This window comes from Globicephala melas, chromosome 6 (assembly GCF_963455315.2).
Source record: "Globicephala melas chromosome 6, mGloMel1.2, whole genome shotgun sequence".
In the NCBI taxonomy this organism is placed as follows: Eukaryota; Metazoa; Chordata; class Mammalia; order Artiodactyla; family Delphinidae; genus Globicephala; species Globicephala melas.
Window position 1 is genome coordinate 9,223,216 of NC_083319.1, and position 24,051 is coordinate 9,247,266.

The 24,051-nt window shown below is 40.3% G+C and overlaps 1 protein-coding gene across 2 annotated transcripts; it reads right to left on the minus strand.

Moving 5' to 3' along the window:
* Nucleotides 1-592: 592 nt before the first annotated feature.
* On the minus strand, nucleotides 593-23,832 carry ZBTB43 (zinc finger and BTB domain containing 43). Of its 2 annotated transcripts, XM_030858639.2 has the most exons (3): nucleotides 23,692-23,811; nucleotides 19,873-19,996; nucleotides 593-5,688 (listed from the first exon to the last, which is right to left on the minus strand). In XM_030858639.2, exon 3 carries the CDS (start codon nucleotides 5,663-5,665, stop codon nucleotides 4,262-4,264), a length of 1,404 nt encoding a protein of 467 aa, XP_030714499.1. In that variant the 5' UTR covers nucleotides 5,666-5,688; nucleotides 19,873-19,996; nucleotides 23,692-23,811; the 3' UTR covers nucleotides 593-4,261. The 2 variants fall into 2 exon arrangements, with proteins under 2 accessions (XP_030714499.1, XP_030714500.1); XM_030858640.2 differs by lacking the exon at nucleotides 19,873-19,996 and having other exon boundaries at nucleotides 23,692-23,832.
* Between the last annotated feature and the right edge of the window lie 219 nt (nucleotides 23,833-24,051).

Sequence of the window (24,051 nt, forward strand, 5' to 3'; positions counted from 1 at the left end):
GCAAACAGAGAATAACCAGCACACCTAAATCCCTGATGGGGCTGGTGGGGGTTTAAGTGAGTTAATCGTCATAAATGCCTGACACAGCAAATGATCACTCGCTACCCATTTGATCGGGCTGTCTATTTGGCATTTACTTGTCAAAAGGCCACGATATAACTTTTATTCTCAGGTGGCAAAAGCCAGAATGAAAACAAAGATATGTGGTCATATATCCACAGTGAAAAACAAAACTTTTACAAAGTTGACAGATAACATTTATTAAAACATGTCATACAAAAGGCCGTGGTCTCTTCTATAAGAAGAAAATATTAAACAGTAACATTCAATTAAGTAAAACCATGCTGTACACTGAAGACAGCAATATATAAAGACAAAACTATTCAACTTTTGCAACACAGGCGTAACATTTCACAAAATATCAATAAGATATGCACCTAATGATAATCTATTTATCATCAAATGGTTTTGGGTCTAAGAGTCACCTGACTTGCATAAATAAAGTAATTTTCTAGAAGAAACATTGGGAACCTCATAAAAGGAAAGAAGGCAGCAGCAACTGACATTATGACACAGGCTTCAAGCAAAACTAAAAAAAAAAAAAAAGTCACATTTGCAAAATGTGTTCCAGCATCTTCCCATAGGGCACTATCAGTAGAGATTTGAAATAAGAAACATGTACCTTTAAACACATAAGTAGCAAAGAAAAAACCCAAACAAACACACACCCTGGTTTCACTGAATAAAGTTAGTCACCCATGAAAGCAACCTAAATCACAAAATTAGTGTGGCACAGACGGCTGAGGGTGAGGCCGCGGATATATGTTGCTTGGTTTTCAGTATTCCTAATTATTGGAGACCTTATAAAAGCAAACACCTGGCTTTGGTGGGATGGCATCCTCTCCACCCTCCCCCAGGGGGCTGCAGCAAATCCTCTTCCTCAGGGAAAGCACAGTGTTGTTGCTTCTGCTCTGCCCCAACTTCACTTCTACAGCAGCTTGAGGAGGTGTGTGCCTCCGTGGGAAGACCACTGAGACTAAGCAGCTTTCCCAAACAGCTAGAAGTCAGCTTAGGGTCAATTTAGTTCAGCAAATGCCCACTAGAACGGAGGAGACCCTTTTGGGCAGACTCTTTGAAAGTAGTGGCCAAAAGAAGAGACTGGAGGAATGTGAGATCTAGAAATCAGAATCAACAGGCTGGGGTCCGAGAGTGCCAGAGGACAACCCTCCACAGTAGAGGAAAGGCTATCGTAGTCCTTCCTCAGTTAGACGGTGATAACTACTTTACCAAGTGGATTATTGCAATGTGTGTATCTAAAATTAAAGGCATAGCATAAGTACTAATATTAAATACCACTGGTGGTGCCTTGAAGCCCTGTCCCACTGGGAATGGAGAAAAACCACAGTTAAGACTCAAAGTAGGGGACAAATACCTTGGTTGTAGGCCATTGACAAGATCCCTGAAAGACTGTTTGGAAATGTTAACCCCCTGCTATCCAAACTCAATGGGAAGGATAAAGATTTTCTAAAGCTGTACTGAGGGTAAGGAGAGAGACTATCTATCCAACTCAGGGTGGGCAGGAAAAAAAAAAAGGTAGTAATACAGTATGATCTCCTAATCCTAAAAGCAAAGTTTATAAACATTCACTTTTAACATCCAAACTAAGGCAATGCCCTTCCCCCCGCCTCTCTGAACATGGCCAGCACTTCAGATGCCCAGCCACCTCACAGGCTCTGGCTGACCTGATTAGCAACTCTAATTTTTACAAAAACCCCACTATCATAAAAAGCTTAAAACTGCAGATGTGAGGAACTTACATTTTATATTCTACATTTAGTAGCTGATGTACATATAAGGAGTTCAATAAAAGATATCCCTCTCTTCATAACACATTAAATAAGTCCCAGCACAACTGACTGCTTCCAAAACTACCACCGAAGAGCTGCCCAGTAGTCCTGGCTGAACAAGAGCTCTTCCTCACCATTACTCATGACGGGGTGCTGTGCTGATCTCAACATAATTGAAGGACCATGATTTTTCCAGAATATTTTTATTTTACCTCTCAGACTCTTCTTCCCAAGTGTCCCAACATTCATTTGAAAAGAATCTTTAATAGAAACCAGCACATCAAACCTTCCTAAGAGGCAGAAAATGGTTTGCTGATAACCGTGGGAGAGGGTGATCAGCTTTTGGCAGAACAAAATGACTTCACTGCCTTAGTACTGAAATTAGTAGGAGTAATACAACAATTTCTCCTCACATATAAAGGCTAGGATCCTACCTAAAACCCACTGCTTCTAACGTGAGAAAAAGAGAAGGAGCAACTGAGCTTGATTGTAAGTCACTTCTATATTCTCTGTTAGGTACACAGAGATGACTGTTAACTGAAGTTTCAACACTAAGAGAAGAAGATATTAACGTGGCAAACAACCAAGAGGTAATATCTAGTTTCTAGGTTAGAAAATCAATATATATATATATTTATAATAAAGTTTTAAATACAAAGTGCTTTTTATATATCGAGAATGATACAGTGTTAATGAATACCTCCCTGTTTTGTAACCTCGATTACAAGAGTTAACTGGTAAGTAAGTCTTCCTTTCCCCTTTCCAAACAACGTTTAACAAGTAAATGCCTTGATGGTAGGAGCTTGAGGATCAGAGGCCATTGCCAGCAGAGTCTCTCACTTTAGAGCAAAGCCAAACTTTTAGAACAAAACTTCACCCCAAATCCAAGAAAAGTTATTTTTATTTTAAGGAAAAAAGTTTCCAATAAGAAATAATAAGCCGGTAAGTTTACGGAAAAGTTAACATAACAGTAGCACCCTGTCCCTACCCTGGTGACAACTTCAGGTATGTTACACAGCTTAAAACATCCTGAACATGCTTCTTTTTTAACCTAAAACCTCTGAGTGATCCTCGAAAAGGTCTCAGAATAGCTGCTTTTCTTGTTTTTTTTGGTAGATATAGCTATGTGGACTTGTAAACTTACGCAGCTTTATCTATAATATGAGAGCATGAATCTGTGGACTACTTCCTAAAATTAGGACTCTTTCTTTCTGCCTTTTAAAACACATTCCAGCACTCCTAAAGAGCCAGGAGGATTAGCTCAGTGTACCCCTCTACGAGTATCTCCCCCACCAGTGTATTTTCAAGACTCCTCTTTTCTTGGGTAATTGTACCCCACAACTTGCCCCACCCAAGTATAACCTGACACTCAAAATTCTGCTACTCGGCTACTCTCAGTTGGAGTGTCACTGTAGCACTCTATTAGCTCCTGAAGTTCACAGGTAACTCTCAGCCGTGACTTCTGGCTCCTTCCCAGTAACTGTGGTCATTGACTGACCTCTTCAGGAAGCACCGTAATCTAAGACAGAGTGAATCGGCTGGAGCAGCCAATGGTACCGTGGTCGGAAAGTCAAAGCAGGCTAGATGTCTACTAGCCACAGAGCAGATCCCACTGTGTGGATGCTACAATTAAACAGGATTTGGGACAGCAAACCAGTTAGAAATACCTATGTCTGGCACCCTAGAGAATTACAATTACAAACAGTTGTTTAAACTAAATGTTAGTACTAAAATATAAAACTCTGACTTATCAAGAGTCTGAAACACATTGTGACAGTGGCATCTTACAGAATTTGAAGCTTGTACCATAAGTTATTTGTTTCTTACTTAGAATGTCACCCTCTTAGTATCTCCATAGTTTTGGTTAAAATACCCTTTAGAAAGAATAAACCCAGGTAAGAGAGCTCTGTTAATCAACTTAGTATCCTAGGAATCACATTATCTGTAGCTATTACATAAGTGGCATTTCATTCAGTGAAGCAGCTACCAAAACAAACCCACATTACCTAAGTATCTATAGTAAGAGCAAAATAAAATTCCAATATGACCTTGTAATAATGAGTGATCAAAAACTGCTGCCACCTGAAATGGAACTGGTGGGTTGGAGTCCAATTCAAAGTGCAGGTGTCTCTATCACCAAGTCCACCTGCCTCATTCACAATGGGCCTGAAGGTTTACCTTGCCAGGTGTGAGGTGGGCTAACTTATCCCCATTACCCACTCCAGGCCTGGAACATACAAATTTGAAGAATTAAGATTTTTTAATTGGCCTACTTAGAGCTGGTCTTTCAGAAATATCTTCCTTTTTTTTAAGCTTCTCTCATAATAGCAAGTAGCACGCATCATCTGTGCCCAGATTTGCATAATTACCATAGTTTATTTTTGTGCCTGCCACTCAAGGGCCAGACCCTGTTTTTAGTTAGCCTCAGTCGTATTCTGCTCAGCCTTTGCAGCTTCGTAGGACTTGGTACAAGAAGTCACATGCCTGTGGAAACTGTCCCTCCACATAAATCTCTTTGCACAGATATTACACTCATATGGCTTTATGCCTGTGTGAATTTTCATGTGGCCCACGAGATGATGCTTCATTTTGAATTTCTTACCACAGACACCACAGCCATAAGGCCGAAGACCAAGGTGCATGCTCATGTGTCGATCTCTCTGACTCTTGTGAGTGAAACTTTTCCCACACTGACAAGGATACAGCTTGTCGGTGGCTGAGAATCCTAGGTGGGAAGCTTCTTCTTTAATCCCTGTTACCATTTCAATATTCTCACTGTAGCCTGTTGCTAGGGCAGCCTCCTGTCTGTGCCCAATGAGATTCCCATCCGACCTCTCTCCAGAAAACTCTTCCATGGAAGAGCCATAGAAATCCACCTGCTCGTCATAATTGCTTTCATCAGCCTGTTCATCAAACTCCGCTTCCACTTTCTTTTCCCCGATGTGAAAGTCTTCCTCTACTCCCGAGGGCTGGACCGAGTGCTCTGTCTGCATGGTGTTGATGGACTCTGTGACCTGGTGCTCATCGTAGGATGCATGCACATCCATGCCCTCGCACGCTTGCTCAAAGCGCTCAGGCTTCACATGGATCCAGCGTTTGTGAGCCATTATGCTGGGCTTGCTGTACATGGGCCGGGTGTAGTGGAATTCGGCACTGTCGCTGGCCCCCTCCTCCCCATCCTGGCTCGCCATCTCAGTGCTTAGCCGGTCATGCTCTGTGGACGAGTTGCTAGGAAGGTATTCATGCTCGGTGAGCTGAGATGACAGCTCGTCTTTGGTGCTCTCCTCTTCATTCTCTCCATCCCTCAGTTCCTGGGCTTTGGGGAAATCCGTATGGCCCCCAGAGCCCAGCTCAAAGCTCTCTACCAGGCCATTGTAACTACTGCTGCTGGGAGACTGGTGGTCACTGCCATGATTTAGCTTCTGACAAAGGACTGTAGGGTTTCCTTCTAAAACCTCAGTGCATTTGTCTACCACATGCCACATCTGGAGGAAGCTTGCAGCTGTTAAGTAACTAACAATTTCTGGAGCAGGCATTACTAGACGTCCCGTGTAACTTGATAGGAGAATGTTCTCAAACACTCTGGGGTTCATCACATCAGGCAAAACAATCCTCCTGCTGTTTTTGAGGAGTACCTGGTCACAAAAGTAGGGTGAACTGGCAGCAAGAACGGCTTTGTGTGCTCGGAAAATGTGGCCTTGGACAACAATGGAGACATCACATAATTGTCCTTGCTGGCGCTGCTGGTTCAGTTTCTGCAGAATGGTGCTGGAAAAATCAGGAAATTCTACTCGAAAAGAGTTTGTTCCAGGCTCCATTTCATCACAAATCTTGTTTGGTGCTACAAGAGAAAGAAAAATTAGTACTAATTCCAGCCCAAAGAGAAACTTATTGATCACTAAGAAAACTAAGACAAGTTCCACAGTTCCATAAAGTCCCCTGGCCTGTGGGCATGGTGGGTGGAGCATTCATTCCCCAGAGCAAGGCTTGCAGGTGCGAGTGTGCCAAAAGCAGGAACGAGCCACCATTCTTTATGGTATTAACTCTTGATACCGCCTGTGTCTATGAGTGGGAAAATAGAATCCAGAGATATTTGTAAGCTATATAAATCTCAAGTAAAACAAAGTAAATATTTCTAGTCAAAACAAACACAATACCTGTTCCAAACGACAGAATTTTTAAGAGGCCTCAGGTTCAACCCATATTTGACAAGTTGGGGTGAGGAAGGAATTGTGGAAAAAAGGAAAAGCACATGTGAAGGCTCTCAGGCAGAAATGATCATGGTAACTGCAAGGAACTGAAAGGAAACCACCAGGCTAGAACCCACTAAGGGGTCAGGGGGCTGAACAGGTGGGGCCAGAACAGTCAGGCCTTTGGTCCTTCAGCACCACAGGGGTGAACTCGCCTAGGTCCCAAACAATATGGGTTTCTCTAGTTGCTGTCAGCATTTAAGCCCTTTAAGAGCTTCTCATAATGTGAAGCAGAACGAAATGGCAAGGCAAGGTATTCTATCGGCTGATCTCCAAATTGTTTAAAAAGTTATAGAACAAAGAGGATAGTAAATACTGTCCCTGTTACTGAATGAACTTAATCTGAAAATAAAGTTATAACAAAGAATAAGGGATTGCCTGTGGCGTTACTGTAAATATATTTTGTGGGATGAGTCAAGCATTAGAGACAATTCCTAACAAGAGTGATCAACGAGATGAACTCTGCAGCATGCTCAGGCCCCATAATTCCATAGTAAATTAAAACAAACCAGAAAACTCAAAAGATTTATTGGTGCTATTTGTCACCTAGGTCTAATACCATATCTAAACATTGCTAAATACCAGATTTTCTAAGTATGAGATAAAAGAAGCAGATAACCCAACAAAGGTTGAAAGTTATCTTTCAGAGATAGGGAGAGATGCCAAGAGAAGAAACTAATGTTTCATGAGTAATTACTATATATTGGGTCGGCCGAAGTTTGTTTGGGTTTCTCTGTAACATGGAAAATTTTGGCCAACCCAATACCAGGAACTGTACATCTTTTTTCACCTAATCTTTGTAACGATCCTGCAAACGTAGAGGACTGACATTCTTAAGTTCACTATTTCAAGTAACTTTCCTAAGGCTAAAATAAAAGCTAGTTTTTATTACGCTGGAATTTGAAATCTAGGTCTCTATGACTCCAAAGCCTATGCTATTTTTCCTATCACATCACTGCCTCTTCTAAGAAGATGCTAAAATACCAGATAAGTCATTAATAACTTTAAGAGGTAAGGCAGTGTTTTTAGAATGAAGTATTAATTTATGGTTTATAGCTCTTAAAACATTTCATAATAATTTAAAACAAACAAAAAAATAAGACCAGGAAATAAATTATTTAGGTATTTGTAATTTCAAAAGGAAAAGTTAACTACATAAATGTATAGAGACTAGAGGTATGTAAATTCTGAGAACTACATCTAGATTCTCTTATCTCATCAGTAAAGAATTTTGATCTTAGCTATTTGAAAAAAGGGGGGAATAAAACACACGCATAAAAAATTTACAAAAAAGATGTTAAAAAAAATCTCTCCATCATTTATTCCTAGTCCCCCACCTCCCCTGGAAGGAAATCACCATTAAAAAACTTCTGTATATTCTAGAAACTTCTCTGCACATATATCAGAATAAATCATATACATCCTTTAAAAATTCCTACCCAGGGCTTCCCCGGTGGCGCAGTGGTTGAGAGTCCGCCTGCCGATGCAGGGGACACGGGTTCGTGCCCCAGTCCGGGAAGATCCCACATGCCGCGGAGCGGCTGCGCCCGTGAGCCATGGCCGCTGAGCCTGTGCGTCCGGAGCCTGTGCTCCGCAACGGGAGAGGCCACAGCAGTGAGAGGCCCGCGTACCACAAAAAAAAAAAAAAAGAGTTTACTTTGGTATAAGGAGAAGGTTAGGATCCAGTTTTTCCTTTCCCCTCCAAAATGGCAAGCCTGTTTTTCCTACACTATTTACTGAATAACTCATCTTTTCCTCAAGATTTCAAATATCTGTTGTGGAATTTTATGTGACTGAGATAAGGCTTTTAAAAACAGTTCTATAAAAATAAACGCCATAAGCGATGTTAGAGAAAATGGTGGAGTAGGAAGCTTTAGGTGTCAATCCCTCCACTAAAACAACTAGTAAACTGTTAAAATGATCAGAATAAACCATTTCTGAACTCTGGAATCTGATCAGACACTTACAGCAACCAATGCAATGCTTGATGAAAGAAGAAGCTGCTAAACCTCGTTAAGAGAGCAGCATGCTGCAAACCAGCAATAATCCCCATTCCTCAGCTCTGCCACAATTTGTAGGACAGTGGCCCAATTTCCAAGAGTGCTTGGCTGATGCCAGGGTGGCAAGAACAACACTGTCCAAAAATTTGGGGTTTTGCATCTTGGCCAACCCACACAAGCTTTTTCTTGGCCCCCTCAGGCTGCAGTGGTTTTCCCAGTAGCATCCATCGGAAGATTTTAAAATACAAACACCATTCCCCATTCTTTGGGCCCAAATATTTAAGGAAATCTCTGTCAGGACACAGCCTATCACATAGATAAAGCAACAGAGACTTCCGTGACTACATGCAACAAGGAATACAGACTTTGCAAAACAGTTTAGAAAAAAATCACCATATAGACAACTGCAGCCATCAACAAGAAACAAAATAAATCCCCCAGGAGGGGAAGGATCTGATTCCAAGGGCTACCACATTAGAATACTGAAAATATCCAGTTCTGAACCAAAAATTACTAAGTATACAAAGAAAAAGGAAAATACGGTACATTCACAGGAAAAAAAGAATTAGAAACTATCCTTGAAGAATTCCAGACATTATTAAGTGCTAGTCAAAGCTGTTAAAGTCAACTGTCTTGGATATGCTCAAATTGTTAAAGAAAACTATGGACAAGGAACTAAAGAAAATCAGGAGAACAATGGCAATAAAGAGACAGAAATTATAAAATGTAACCAAATAGAAATTCTGGAGCTGAAAAGTGTAACAGCTGTATTATGGGCTGAGTTGTACCCTTCCAAAATTGCTATGTTAAAGCCCTAATCCCCAGTACTCCAGAATGTGACTATATTTGGATTTAGGGCCTTTAAAAAGGTAATTAAATTAAAACGAGGTTGTTAGGTTGGGACCTAATCCAAGCTGACTGGTATTCTTATAAGAAATGAAATTTGGACAGAGAGACATCAGGCATGCGTGCAATGTGAAGACAGTGAAAAGTTGGCACCTGCAAGCCAAAGAGAAAGGCCTCAGGAGGAACCAAATCTGCCAACATTTTGATCTCAGACTTCTAGCCTCTAAAATTCTGAAAAACTAAATTTTTGTTGCTTAGGTCACCTAGCCTGTGGTATTTTATTATGGCAGACCAAGGAAACAAATACAAGTTGAAATTAAAAATTCATAATAAGGAGTCCAATGGCAGATTTAAGCAGGCAAAAGGAAAAAAATTCATCAAACTCAAATGTAAAGCAATTGAAATATCCAGTCTGAGGAGTATTAGGAATGAAGAAAAAGAAACACAATCTGAAGTACCTATGGAAAACCAAATATACCAACATGCAAATCAGAGTCTCAGGAGAAAAAAGAATAGAAAAGATATTAAATGACATAATGATTGAAAACATCCTGAATTTGATGAAAGACATAAACCTCACACATCCAAGAAGCTTAACTCCAAGGAGATAAAATTAAAGAGATCCACATGAGATACACTGTAAGTCAAATAGTGGAAAGCCAAAGACAATGGAGAATCTTGAAAGCAGCAAGAAAGAAGCCACTCATCACACAAAAGGGATCCTCAGTAAGACCAACAGCTAACTGCTCATCAGAAACCACGGCACTCAGAAGGCAGTGCACGACATATTTAGACATATTTAAAGTGCTAGGATAAGGATCTGTCAACCAGGAATTCTACACCCGCAAAACTATCCTTTCAAAATGAAGGAGAAATTAAGACATTCCCAGATAAACAAAAGCTAAGGGTGTTTGTTACTAATAGGTTTCCTCTACAAGAAATGATAAAGGTGTCCTTCAGGCTGAGATAAAAGAACACCAGAGGGCTGCCCTGGTGGCGCAGGGGTTGAGAGTCCGCCTGCCGATGCAGGGGACACGGGTTCGTGCCCCGGTCCGGGAAGATCCCACATGCCGCGGAGTGGCTGGGCCCGTGAGCCATGGCTGCTGAGCCTGCGCATCCGGAGCCTGTCCTCCACAACGGGAGAGGCCACAACAGTGAGAGGCCCGTGTACCGCAAAAACAAACAAACAAAATAAAACTAGATAGTAATTCAAAGCCATAGGAAGGAATAAAGACTACTGGTAAAGGTAACAACATAGGTAAATGTAAGAGCTGATATTATACCTTTGGTTTACAACTCCTCTTTTTTTCCTGAATGATTTAAAAGGCAAATGAATAAAACAATAATTATAAATCTATGTTATTAGGCACACAATGTATTAAGATGTAATCAGTGACAATAAAAATAATGAAGAGGGAGGGATGGAGATGTAGAGGAGCACAGTGTTCATATGCTATTGAAACTAGCTAAGTTTAAGATGTTAATTGTAAACCTCAAGGTAACTACTAGGAAAATAACTAAAAATATACATGAAAAGGAAAGAAGGGAATCAAAACTGTATACAAAACAAAACAAAAATCTCAATTAAAAAGGAGTAAGGGAGGAGTTGAGGAACAAAAAACATGTAAGATACACAGAAGATAGCTAGAAATAAATGGTAGAAATAAATCCTCCTTCATCAGTAAATTACTTCAAATGTAAATGGATTAGCTCTCCAATTAAAAGGCAAGAGACTGGCAGAATGGATTAAAAAAACATGGTTTATCTGTATGTTGTCTATAAGAGACTCACTTTAGATACAAAGGCACAAAGATGTTGAAAGTAAAATAATGGAAAAGGTATGTCGTGCAAAGAGAAACAGAAAGAGCGGTGTGGTGACTATATTATTATCAGACAAAATAAATTTTAAGTCAAAAAAGGATCACTCTATCAAGAATACATGACAATTAAAAACATATACGTACCTAGGGCTTCCCTGGTGGCAGTGTATAAGAATCTGCCTGCCAATGCAGGGGACACAGGTTCAATCCCTGTTCCGGGAAGATCCCACTGAGCAACTAAGCTGGTGCGTCACAACTACTGAGCCTGCGCTCTAGAGCCTGGGAGCCACAACTGCTGAAGCCCGCGTGCCTAGAGCCCATGCTCCACAACAAGAGAAACCACCGCAATGAGAAGCCCACGCACCGCAATGAACAGTAGCCCCCACTCGCTACAACTAGAGAAAGCCCACGCACAGCAACAAGGACCCAACACAACCATAAATAAATAAATAAATAAATAAAAATTTAAAACAAAACATATATGCACCTAACAAAAGAAATATATATTAACAGAATTGAAGAGAGAAACATACACATCTATAAAACAGGTGGAGACTTCATTACCTCACTTTCAATAATGGATAGAAAAACAGGACAGAAGATCTATAAGGAAATAGAGGACTTTAACAATATTATAAATCAATTATATTGAAAAGACACATAGAGAGCACAAACAGAAAGGAATGAAGTTCTGATATATGCTGCAACATGGATGAACACTGAAAACGTTACACTAAAACAACATGCTAAACATTTATGTAAGCCAGACAAAAAGTACAAATGTATAATTCTACTTATGTGAAATATCTAGAATAGGCAAATTCAGAGAAAGTAGATTAGAGGTTACCAGGGGCTCAGGTGAATGAGAAATGGGGAGTTATTGCTTAATGGATAGAGTTTCTATTTAGGGTGATGAAAATATTTTGGAACTAGAAAGTGGTGCTGATTGCACAACACTGGGGTATAATTAATGTCACTAAACTGTACACCTGAAAATGGTTAAAGTGGCAAATTGAATGATATTTATTATTATTATTATTTTAGATGTTGGGGGTAGGAGTTTATTAATTAATTTATTTTATTTTTGCTGTGTTGGGTCTTCGTTTCTGTGCGAGGGCCTTCTCTAGTTGTGGCAAGTGGGGGCCACTCTTCATTGCGGTGCGCTGGCCTCTCACCATCGCGGCCTCTCTTGTTGTGGAGCACAGGCTCCAGACGCGCAGGCTCAGTAGTTGTGGCTCACGAGCCTAGTTGCTCCGCAGTATGTGGGATCCTCCCAGGCCAGGGCTCAAACCCGTGTCCCCTGCATTGGCAGGCAGATTCTCAACCACTGCGCCACCAGGGAAGCCCCCTGAATGATATTTATTTTTTACCACACATGAAAAACAAAAAATTGGAAAAAAAGTCATGTAACTTTATTTTTAACTGTGTCAAGGTGGTTAACAGTCTTTGTAATTTAGCAAGTATCTGACCTCTACCCTTAAATTTGAGTGAATGTGGCATTTCTACATATTCCCCCTCTCCTATAGGTTTTCCTGCTATATAAGCAATATTTACAAACTCACAGGCAATTGTGACCTATATTAATAGTACAGTTGCCATTTCAATTGTTAAAGAGTTTCATAAAAGTAATTAACTCACTAAAAAAATTTTTTTAAAAACCCCACAACATAAAACACTATATGCAAAGTACCGTGGGAGATTTCTAAGATAATGAAGGAATGTCACTGTCCAGAGCTTATAATCTGGTAGGGAGATAAAAAACACGCATACAACCCTGTTATTCAATGCAAAGCCTGATAAAAGTACCACAAAAGAATTACAAATCCAAGAGGAATTCAGAGGCGGGAACCTGGTATACTCTAAAGTTATACATCCTGTCACTATAAATTTTGGTGTCACCAGGTTAAGAGGAAGACTTGAGAGCAGCATATAATTCTTCCCATCTACTACATCCTAACCAAAAAATCTAAGAAATACAGAAAAGCTAGCCTGAAAAGTTGGGATCAGAGTTATCTATATGCAACAAATTTTAATTAAGGATATCGTGGAGATGGGGCCAGGATAAAGGGAGACACTGACCTGGCAATTCCACCTGGTTTAGCAACCAGGCAATTCTGGTAGCAGTAATCCTGACAGAGGACCAACAGATACCTGTTCATCTGGAAGGCCTGCAGCTAAAAAGCCAAGGCAGACCACAGGAAAGGTCTTGCATATTGGCAACATTCAGAGATGTCTGCATTGGGATACCAAGGGTTGCACACTGCCTCAGCAGAAAATTTTTAAAGACTTGACGTGAGAGGGTAGCTCCAGGAAGGAGGCAAAAACATAGCCCATCCTTTGCCAGCCAAGGGCCAAAGAGACAAAAATAGGCCCCTGGTAAAACAATTTCACCAACACAGAAGGAAGTGCTCAAACTCTCTGAACAGTGCCTCAGACCTAGCCTCCAGCCCCAGCCATTCTACTCAAGCTAACCCTGGTGTCCATATAGTCAGCCCATCCTCCAGCAAAAGAGCTAAGAGTTGATTATAACAGCATTCAGGTATACAGTGAAGGACCCCAAAATAATCTTCCCAAAAAGGGGGAAATTTTCAGACCTGAGCAAAATGTTTCCCAACATAGTTTTATTCTGTAAATAAATGGGGTCTGTAAATAGATTCTACAATAACCAAGAAAACAGTAAAGTGTAAACAAAGAGTACAGTTTAGATAGCATTTTTAAACTGATTTCCACAAACATGAAAACGCAGTCCCCATGAATGAAGTTTAAGGAAGATAAGACAATACAGTAGAATGATATGAAAAAAAGAGCCAACTGAATTAAAGACAAGATGTAAGGAAACTAAAATAGAGCAAAAATTTAAACAGGCAATAAGGAGCAGAATTGCAACTATAGAAAATGGAATCAATGATGGGGAAGGCACTTTGAGGAACTTTTATGCAGGAGGATGATAAAAATGTGAAAACAGCAAGGGAGAAGATAACAGAACAGGAGAACAGAGAATAGAGATCCAACATATGGCTAATTAGCACCCTTGAAAGAAATAACAAAACGAATGGAGTAGAAGGAATAATCAAATAAAATATTTAATAGAAGAAAACTTGCCTGAGTGTAAAGCCTTGAGTATTCAGAAGAGTCGTGCCTCAGCAGTGGGGACAAATTAGCCCTAGACAAAATGCAGTTCTGGTCCCATTAAACAAAGCTTAAAAACAAGCCTCACACATGCCGCGGAGCAACTAAGCCCATGTGCCACAACTACTGAGCCTGAGCTCTAGAGCCCGTGAGCCACAACTACTGAGTCTGCGTGCCACAACTACTGAAGCCCATGTGCCTAGAGCCTGTGCTGCACAACAAGAGAAGCCACCACAATGAGAAGCCCGCACACTGCAACGAAGAGTAGCCCTCGCTCTCCACAACTAGAGAAAGCCCGTGCGCAGCAATGAAGACCCAACGCAACTAAAAATAAATTTTAAAAAAAGCCTCAAAAGGATTAAAATATTTCCAAATAACTTAATTGTGTTCCAGAACAAAGCTTAAGGATATTTACATAATACAAAAAATCCAGAACCCAACAAGGTAAAATTCATGTCTGGCATTCAATAAAAAAAAAAAAATCACCTGGGATGCAAAGAAGCAAGAAAATATAACCCATATTAAGGAGAGAGAAAAAAGAAAAAACTGATCAACAGAAACAGAACCAGAAATGACAAACTTATACAAATGGTAGAAAATTCTACATCCCATGTGTTCAAGAAAATAGAGGAAAATTAAGCATAGTAGGTAGACAGGAAAACAAAAAAACCCAAATTGAACTTCTACAAACACTGGATGAGAATAACAAAAGAATTAACATGAAGAAAAGATTAGTGAACTTGAAAACACAGCAACACAAACAACCTAAAATAGAAAAAAGCTGAAAAAAAAAAACAGGAAGGGGGGAAAGAGTATCAGTGAGTTGTGGGACAACTTCAAGGCACAAAATTGGAGTCTCTGAAGGAGTGGGAGGGTATAAAGCCCAAAATTTATTTAAATAACAGCCAAAATCTTCCTAAAGTTGATAAAAACTATAAAGCCACAGATCCAAGAAGCTTGACAAACCCCAAGCACAAGAAGTATGAAGAAAACTATATACCAAGGCATATCATAATCAAATCACTGAAAACTAGTAACGAAGAGAAAATCTTAAAAGCAGCCAGAGAAAAAGGATTCATTGTGTACAGAGGACCAAAGGTAAGAAAGGTTGCAAGCTTCTTGTCAGAAACAATGCCAGCCAGAAGAAAGGAGACAATGCAAGAACAGTAGACATCTTTAAAGTGCTGGAAGAAAAAACTGTCAACCTAGAATTCTATACCCAATCAAAATATCTTTCAAAATGAAGGTGAAGTACTTTTTTAGATATAGGAAAGTGAATAGAATCCATCACAAAAAAAGGTCAAAAGTAAAAAGAACAGGTATATGAAAACAAAAAAATTTCAGACAACAATATTAATATCAAAGTAAATTCAATGTAAAAAGCATCAAATGAGGGGCTTCCCTGGTGGTGCAGTGGTTAGGAATCCACCTGCCAGTGCAGGGGACACAGGTTTGAGCCCTGGTCCGGGAAGATCCCACATGCCACGGGGCAACTAAGACCGTGCGCCACAACTATTGAGCCTGAGCTCTAGAGCCCGTGAACCACAGCTACTGAAACCCATGCACGTAGACCCCGTGCTCAGCAACAAAGAGAAGCCACCGCAATGAGAAGCCCACGCAGTGCAACGAGGAGTGGCCCCTGCTCACCGCCAACTAGAAAGAGCCCGCGCACAGCAACGAAGAACCAACACAGCCAAAAATAAATAAATAAATAAATCTTTTAAAAAAAGCATCAAATGAGGTGAAAGTTTATTGATAATTGATGAATTCTATAATTCACATGAGGGTTAACTTGCGAACTTCTATGTGTAAATGTAGTACAGTTTTCAAAAAAAAACCCACAACAGTGACAGAAACATAATTATAGTAAGAAATATAAATGTCCCTCTTTTAATCTTTAATAAATCAATAAGGCAAAAGATAATTTGGATCTAGAGGTTTAGACTGGTTATCATTAATAATGCTAATTTAACTGAAACATACAACCTCTGTATCCTACAAATAATACATCTTCTTTTTCAGTTTCCATAGAACATTTACATAAATGATCATAAGTGGCCACAGAGAGCATCAATAAATCCCCCAAAGCAGAAATGCATACATGAGCTCATTTGATTACAAGTGATCACACAATAATAAATCTAGAAATGTCAAATTCACAAAATTAGGAATAAGAAATGAAATATAATCACATGATAGAAACTTCAAAATAGAAAACAATTTTCCCCTAATAAATTTTAAAGTCTCACTGATAAAAACTTTATAGAAAAATATAGAAATCTAACAGATTAGTAACTATGGAGAAATGATAAAACATAATCAAATGACTGCCCAAGGCACAACGGGAAAATTCTTTGAAACTAATTCCTATGCTATATAAACTGTTTCAGAGGGGGAAGAAGGGAGAAAGGGAACAAAGATAGGAGAAAACTTGCTAATTATTTTTTATAAAACCGTGCTATCAAAACTGGACAACAAAGAAAAAACTGTAAACCTATCTCACTTATTAACACAGAAAGAAACATTATAAACCACATGGCATTCTGGTTTATTTTAATCTCTTGTAGGTTGAGTGTATTATGAGTGTGACACACTGAAAAAATTGAGTTACTGGTACCATCACACTGAGGGCAAGATCCTATTTTATGATAAAATTACCACCAGAAGGTCCTCTCAAAAGCTCTTTTCCATTCAAGACCACTGCTAGTGGCATGTACATCATTACCTGTGCTTCCTTCTACAAGTGACAGGGAGTGGTGAGAGATAAATCTGGAAGGAATGACTGGTACTATCCTGCTGAAGGCTGAGTTTGAGCTTTAAATGTGGGCACTGGAGGCAGCACTGAAAACTTCTGTGTGACATGCTGTGAAATATGTTCAGAAAGGATAATCTGTTGATGGTCTTAAAGCAGGAGCAAGTCTGAAACAAAGGTCAATTCTAAGATTTCAGTAAATATGCTCTAGGTTTGAGGCAATGAAAGTAACAGTGGGTATGGAAAACAGAATTGATGGACTAACTGACTGGGTAGGCAGAAAGATGCAAGAGTAGCCCAAGGTACACATAATACTATCAAGAAAATGAAAAGACTACCGAATGTAAAATAATTAGCTAGTGGAAAGCAGCAGCATAGCACAGGGAGATCAGCTCGGTGCTCTGCAATGACCTAGAGGGGTGGGATAGGGAGGATGGGAGGGAGGCTCAAGAGGGAGGGGACAATGGGTATATATGCATGCATATGGCTGATTCACTTTGGTGTACAACAGAAACTAACACAGTACTGTGAAGAAATTATACTCCAATAAAGATCTATTAAAAAAGAAAATGAAAAGATAACCTACAACATGGGAGAAAATATATTCAAATCGTATAATTGATAAGTAACTTGTATCCAGAATACATAAAGAACTCTTAAAATTCAATAATAAAAAGACTACCCAATTGAAAAATGGGTAAAGGATTTGAATAGACATTTCCCCAAAGAAGATATACAAAAGAGCATACAAAAGACATTCAATATCATTATTCATTAGGGAAATGCAAATCGAAACTACAATGAGACATCACTTTTCACCCACTTGGATGGCTATGATAAATAAGACAGACACTAACAAGTGTTGGAGAGGATATGGAAGGATTAGAACCCTTATACATTACTGGTGGGAATGTAAAATGGGGCAGCCACTTTGGAAAACAGTTTGGCAGCTCCTCAAAAAGTTAAACAGAGTTATCACGTAACTCAACAATTCTACTCTTAGGTATATACCCAAGAGAAATGAAAACATATAATGTCCACAGAAAACTTATCCATGAATGTCTATAACAGCATTATACATAATGGCCAAAAAGTGGAACCAACTCAAATGTCCTCAACTGATGACTGGATAAACAGAATGTGGTATACCTATAAAATGGAATATTATTCCATTTTATTACATACTATATGTATTATGCCATTCTTTCGGCAATAAAAAAGAATGAAGTATTGATAGATACGACAACATGGCTGAGCCTTGAAACACTGTGCCAAATGAAAGAAGTTAGACACAAAAGGCTAAATCTTGTGTGATTTCATTTATATGAAATGTCCAGAATAGGGAAATCCAGAGATAAAAAGTAAATCAGCGGCTGCAAGGAACTACAGGGCGAGGAGTGACTGCAAATTGGTTTTTTTTTTAAAGGGGAGACAAAAATTCTAAAATTAAGTTGTGGTGATGGGTATACAACCCATTAAATATACTAAAAAAAACCTCTTAACTACCTATGAATTATGTCTCATTAAAGCAGTTTTAAAAAACAGAGGGATGCAAGGTAAAGTAGTTACCAATCCCAACTGGGTAACTAGGAAAATGTCATAATTAGTAGGAGAGGTAACAGCATCTAACATGTATTTAACGCATGTATTGTAAAAGACTGTGCAAAGCACTTTTCGTATTCTCATTTAATCCTCATAACAACCCACTCGATAGATATTTTTTATTCCTATTATATAGAATAAGAAATAGACAAAGAGGCTAAACTACTTGCCTAAGGTCATATAACCAGTAAGCAGTGAACCTGGAATTTAAATTCAAAACACTTGCTCAGGCCCAATACAGTCTGAGAGATGAGACAGTATGGAAGGTAAAGATGAGTATTTTCACAAATAAATACCTGAAACAATCTACAATGTACAACACATTCATAAACTCCAGGGCAAATTATTCACCGTCTTCAGACTTAATGAAGTACTAGCAATTTTATATGTCACCTTGCAAAGTTAAAAAAAAAAAATCCAATAGTAACAGTTCTAAAACAAACATACCAATCCCAGCTAACTCCTTCCATTGTTCACTGAGATTATCTGGCTTTTTTTTAAAGCAGAGGACAAAGGGTAAATATTAAAGAATCACTGAACGAGGGCTTCCCTGGTGGTGCAGTGGCTAAGAATCTACCTGCCAATGCAGGGGACACGGGTTTGAGCCCTGGTCTGGGAAGATCCCACATGCCGCGGAGCAACTAAGCCGGTGCACCACAACTACTGAGCCTGCATGCCACAACTACTGAAGCCCACGTGCCTAGACCCTGCGCTCAGCAACAAGAGAAGCCACTGCAATGAGAAGCCCGCACACTGCAATGAAGAGTAGCCCCGCTCGCCGCAACTAGAGAAAAGCCCGTGCGCAGAAACAAAGAACCAACGCAGCCAAAATAAAATAAATTAATAATAATAATAAAAAGAATCACTGAACTAGATGACCTCCAAGATCCCTTCCAACTCTGACAAGTTTAAAAGCAGCCTGTATTTATTATTCAGCTGAGGAATTGTATGTCAAGTTTTATACACTATTTAAATACCAATGACATATCCTAAAAACACAGAGGACAACAATATAATAGGGAAGCCAACCCATGAGTGACTTTTCTTGAAGCCCTCCAGAGATTTCTTAATCACGGCACATGGTAATTTGCATGCTTACTGTAGAGAGCACATTTTAACACAGTAAATATTACTTTAGTAAATCTCTAGACTGGTACAAATGTACAATAATACCAACACCCCATGCGTACAAAAATACTTAAGTCAAATGCTTTACAGTTCACAAAGCAGACTATGTAAACTTGGGTCTGGCAATACCCCTGTATCATCACACTCATGAGTTAAACTAAAGCTCAAGAAGGTTAAAAGATCTGTCCAAGGCCACATATCTCAGAAGTGGTTATGTCAGGATTTAAACAGAAGCGTAATTCCAAATCTAATATTTTTCTAAGTTAAAAAAAAAACGTCATTTAGCAGAAAATTTCTTGGAATTTAAATGCTCTAACAGTACAAAGTATGGCAGTGATTGGCCTTAAAATGTGCAATATATACTCCTCAGAAGAGAAGTAAAAGAACCTTTCCGGTCTAGGGCAATTAAATACAACTACATTATTATTTTTTACTGAAAAAGAAATCATTTTAGTAAATAATTTAAAACACTGCATTTTTAGCAAGTTTATAGCTTACCTAATGCAAAGTTGTATTCCTGGGATAAAGTTCCTTATGCCATGACCATCAAAAAGCAGTATGAATGAACGAGGAAGAGGAACCCATTTCTTAGTTTTGTTTCAAATTAAAATCACACTGATTTCTGAAAAGAAAAATCACGTTGAAAATGTAAGAGATGCTGATGCTATTCACTGTGTACCAGTGCCTTGCTAATAAATACTATACTTGTGGGTGAGTAGCAGAAAGAAAATTAATCACGATTGATATTTTTTGGTTATATTAGCTTTGTTTCTGCACCTTCTTAGCTTCTGCCTTTGTATTTTTTAAATAAACTTTTAATTACGGGATAATTTTAGTTTTACATAAAAGTTGCAAAAAATGTTGAGTTCCCATATGACTGTCAGCCAGTTTTCCTTTAATGTTAACATCTTGTATTACCATGGTACATCTGTCAAAAATAGGAAACCAACACTGGTCGATACCTATGTAATTTTGCAGAATTAAACTATCCTTTGCAAAAGTGTTTTTGGCCTCCAGACCATTATCAATCAATACCCCTATATTTTCTAATTGGAACACTGTAGCCAAAGAACTTAGTAAAACCTATTTTAGGGTTTTTAAAAAACAAGCTACCTACTTTGTGAAGTTTGATTCATGCCACAGCTGAATGTTTACTTAAGAACATCAGGGCAAATAGGTCCATTGTGGTAAATTCTTTGAGATTCAAAAGAGAAGTTATTGTTCTAACCACTAACTCCCCACTTATCAGTCATCCTGCCATTACCTTACAATAAAGCCAAGGAAATGTTTTTAACTGCACCCTCATATTCATTAGAATTCCGGATAAGAAGCTCAATCAAGAAAGCAGAAGGAAGAAACAGCACTTGCCGGTATGTATGTTCTACATACGAACAAAATAAAAGTTTTTTCCTCAGTATGTTACAAATAAGACAAAAGTCTCTTTCTATTCTAATTGCAAACATAAATAAGGTAAAAAGGAAAAGTTCATGAAAATAATATAGCACTATATTCAACTGATTATAAGAGGCACATTTTTTTCACATTTTTAAATTTCTGAAATCAAGATGTGATGTCCAGGTGGAAGTTATAACAGTTGTCTCTGCCTAAGACAATGATAGAGCATTCCTGAGAGCCTCATCAACGTTTCTGATGGCACAAAAGATGACACTGTGGAAAAGCACGGATGCAACTCTGAATTGAAAAGTATTCAAGAGTAGGAAGGTTAAGAAGGTTAATGAACACTTTAACCAATTTATTTCACTTTTCTTCTTTTTACACATACACTAGAGTATCATTTTTAAATGTCTAGGGACTTCCCTGGTGGTGCAGTGATTTGGACTCTGCGCTCCCAATGCAGGGGGCCTGGGTTCAATCCTTGGTGGGGGAACTAGATCCCACGTGCATGCCGTGGCTGAGAGTTCGCATGCTGCAACTAAGGAGCCCATCCACCCCAACTAAGACCCGGCACAACCAAAAAAAATAAAGTCTAAATAAGTTTAAAAATGTAAAGAAGCGGGCTTCCGTGGTGGCGCAGTGGTTGAGAGTCCGCCTGCCGATGCAGGGTACGCGGGTTCGTGCCCCGGTCCGGGAGGATCCCACATGCCGCGGAGCGGTTGGGCCTGTGAGCCATGACCGCTGAGCCTGCGCGTCCGGAGCCTGTGCTCCGCAGCAGGAGAGGCCACAACAGTGAGAGGCCCGCGTACCGCAAAAAAAAAAAAAAAAAAAAATGTAAAGAAGCATATGTAATAGCTTAATTGGCAGTGTTTTCTCTTCCTTTGGTGGTACATAAAATAATCGATGGTATCTAGGATTCAATACGGTAGTAATTCAGCTGCTACACCTTATAAGAAACCTTGATAAACTAGCTTACAAACAAACCGATAACTTAGATGAGAGAACATAAAACAAAGGCCTCCCCCATCAGAAAACACACAAGAAAATAACACAATTTTTCATTATTATAATAAAAAGACTATTTTTCCAACCCTAAGAGTTTTCTTCATGTGAAAAGTTAAAATCTTCCTCAAATTTTCTGCTTGTGTAGCAGATTCCTGCACTGAATCCAATGAATATGGAGGGACAGCCAGGGTGGGAACCTGCTACAAGTAGAAATTTTTAACTAAATTCTTTCAACCAAACTCCTTTTCTAAGGACCTTGGCTGTGGAGAGCAGGCATCAAGAAACGTTAAGTTCAACTAAATGTTCCTAAAAGCTACAGAATGAATTTTTAAAGTCACATTTTTCATAGCGCTTGTTAGTTCCAGGAATCTACACTTAGTAATTTTTTTTGGTAAAAATATACCTAACATGAAATTTACCATTTTAACCATTTAAAGTGTACAATTAGTGGCATTAAGTATATTTATGTTGTTGTGGAACCATCACCATTATCCATTTGCAGAACTTTTTCATAATCCCAAACTAAAACTCTGTATCCATTAAACTCTCCACTCCCTCCTCCCACTCAGCCCTTGGTAAACTATACTCCACTTTCTGTCTCCATGAATTTGCCTATTTTAGATACCTCATATAAGTGGACTCATACAATATTTGTTCTTTTGTGTCTGGCTTATTTCTCCGGTGAATACTTTTGTAAAGCAAAGAATGAAGAACCCCAAATTATTATGTTTCTCATAATTTAACTGTACACAGTGACACAATCTCTGAACTAAGCATACAGCTCTCCCAGAAATTCTGCTACTGTTCCATGAGCCCCAAGGGGCAGAGGATCTCAGACCCTTCCTTAGCCTGGAGACAGGCCTGGTTAAGCAGCTGTAACTCAGAAAGCAGGCTCTTTAGAACCCTGGAGGCCATGTGGATGGAGCAAGGGAAGTAGGGAGCTGGGCAGGCCTGAAAAACCACGGCAAGAAAAAGCAAGGATTCATCCAGTTACTTTGGCCCTGAGATGGCCTTCTCTCTGTCCTCCAGGAGCTCCTGCACCGACACTTAGGTTGGGCGACACCTGTCAGAGTTGAGGTCAGACGGCAGTCTAGTCGCTGACATTGTCACCCGTGCAGGAAGCTTCACAGGGTCATGAGTCACCTTCCATGGCTCAGAGGTCAGGGCAGGCTCGCCCAGAAAAACCCAGTTAGGAGAGGCAAAAACAAGACAGAAGGACACACGATTGGCAGAGAGAGAGAGAAACACAGATGGGCAAAGAGCTGGACCGACAAGCAGGCCATGAATGAAAGTTAAGGACTAAAAGGGAAACACAGGGTCAGGAGACACAGAAGCAAGATGGAAACAGAAATAAAGACAGGGTCCAGATACTCCGAGATGGGTTCGAGAGAGCCAAAGTGGAGAGAAATACAAAGTTGACAGGAGCCGAGTTGAGAGGCAAAAAGGGCAGGTGACCACAGGTGACACAGACAACAAAAAAGGTGAAACACAGAGGTAAACAGAGGCAGGTATCAGCGAAGTCCCGGTGTAGTCTTTCTCCCGGCCTTGACTCGATTCCGAGGCCGCCAAGCCGCGCCTACCCGGCGCCCCCGAAAGGCCGGCGGGCGGACTGACGGGGGGGCAGGATCTCTAAGCGCTCTGGCCCGCTGAGGTCCGCCGCCGCGGGGTGACCTTGGGCGAAATGCTGCCTCAGGGGCCTTCGGGTCGCTGTACGCGCGCCGGGCTGGCCGGAGACAGTAGGTGTTGGACCCGGGGTGCCGGGACTCCAACGGCCCGCGCGCGGCTTCAGCATCCCGGTCGGCGTTGTGGGCCTGGCGGTGCCAGCGGTGCGCGCGCCGCGACCTGCAGAGAAGCCCTTATACCTCTCCGGTTTCCCTTCCTGCCCCCTTAGTACCCGTTGTCCAGACTCCGACATACCTGCCAAGTCCTCGACGCTCACATAGCCCACCGGTGGGATAGTTTCCGCCGCCGCCGGCGCCAGGCCCGTTCAAGCCGTCGCCGCCGCAACCGCCTCAGCCTGCGCCTCCCGCCCCCGGAAACGCTTCCCGGTCCAGCCCCCACCAAAACTGCCAGTGCTTCCGGGGGTGCGTCAGAGAGAAAGCGATGTGCGCATACGGGACTCGCGTTTGGGGCGGGGCGTCAGGAGCGTGCTCAGAGAGAGCCGGCGGCTGCGCAGTATAATCTGGAGCAGGTCAATCTGCATTAGGGACTTTAGGGCCACCGCTGAGAATTCAGCGGATACCGAGTCCTAAACCCTTTGACCTATCTCAGTTTGTC

Coding starts and splice junctions, on each gene's coding strand:
- ZBTB43 (XM_030858640.2), bottom strand. CDS start 5,665: ATGGAGCCTGGAACAAACTCTTTTCGAGTAGAATTTCCTGATTTTTCC.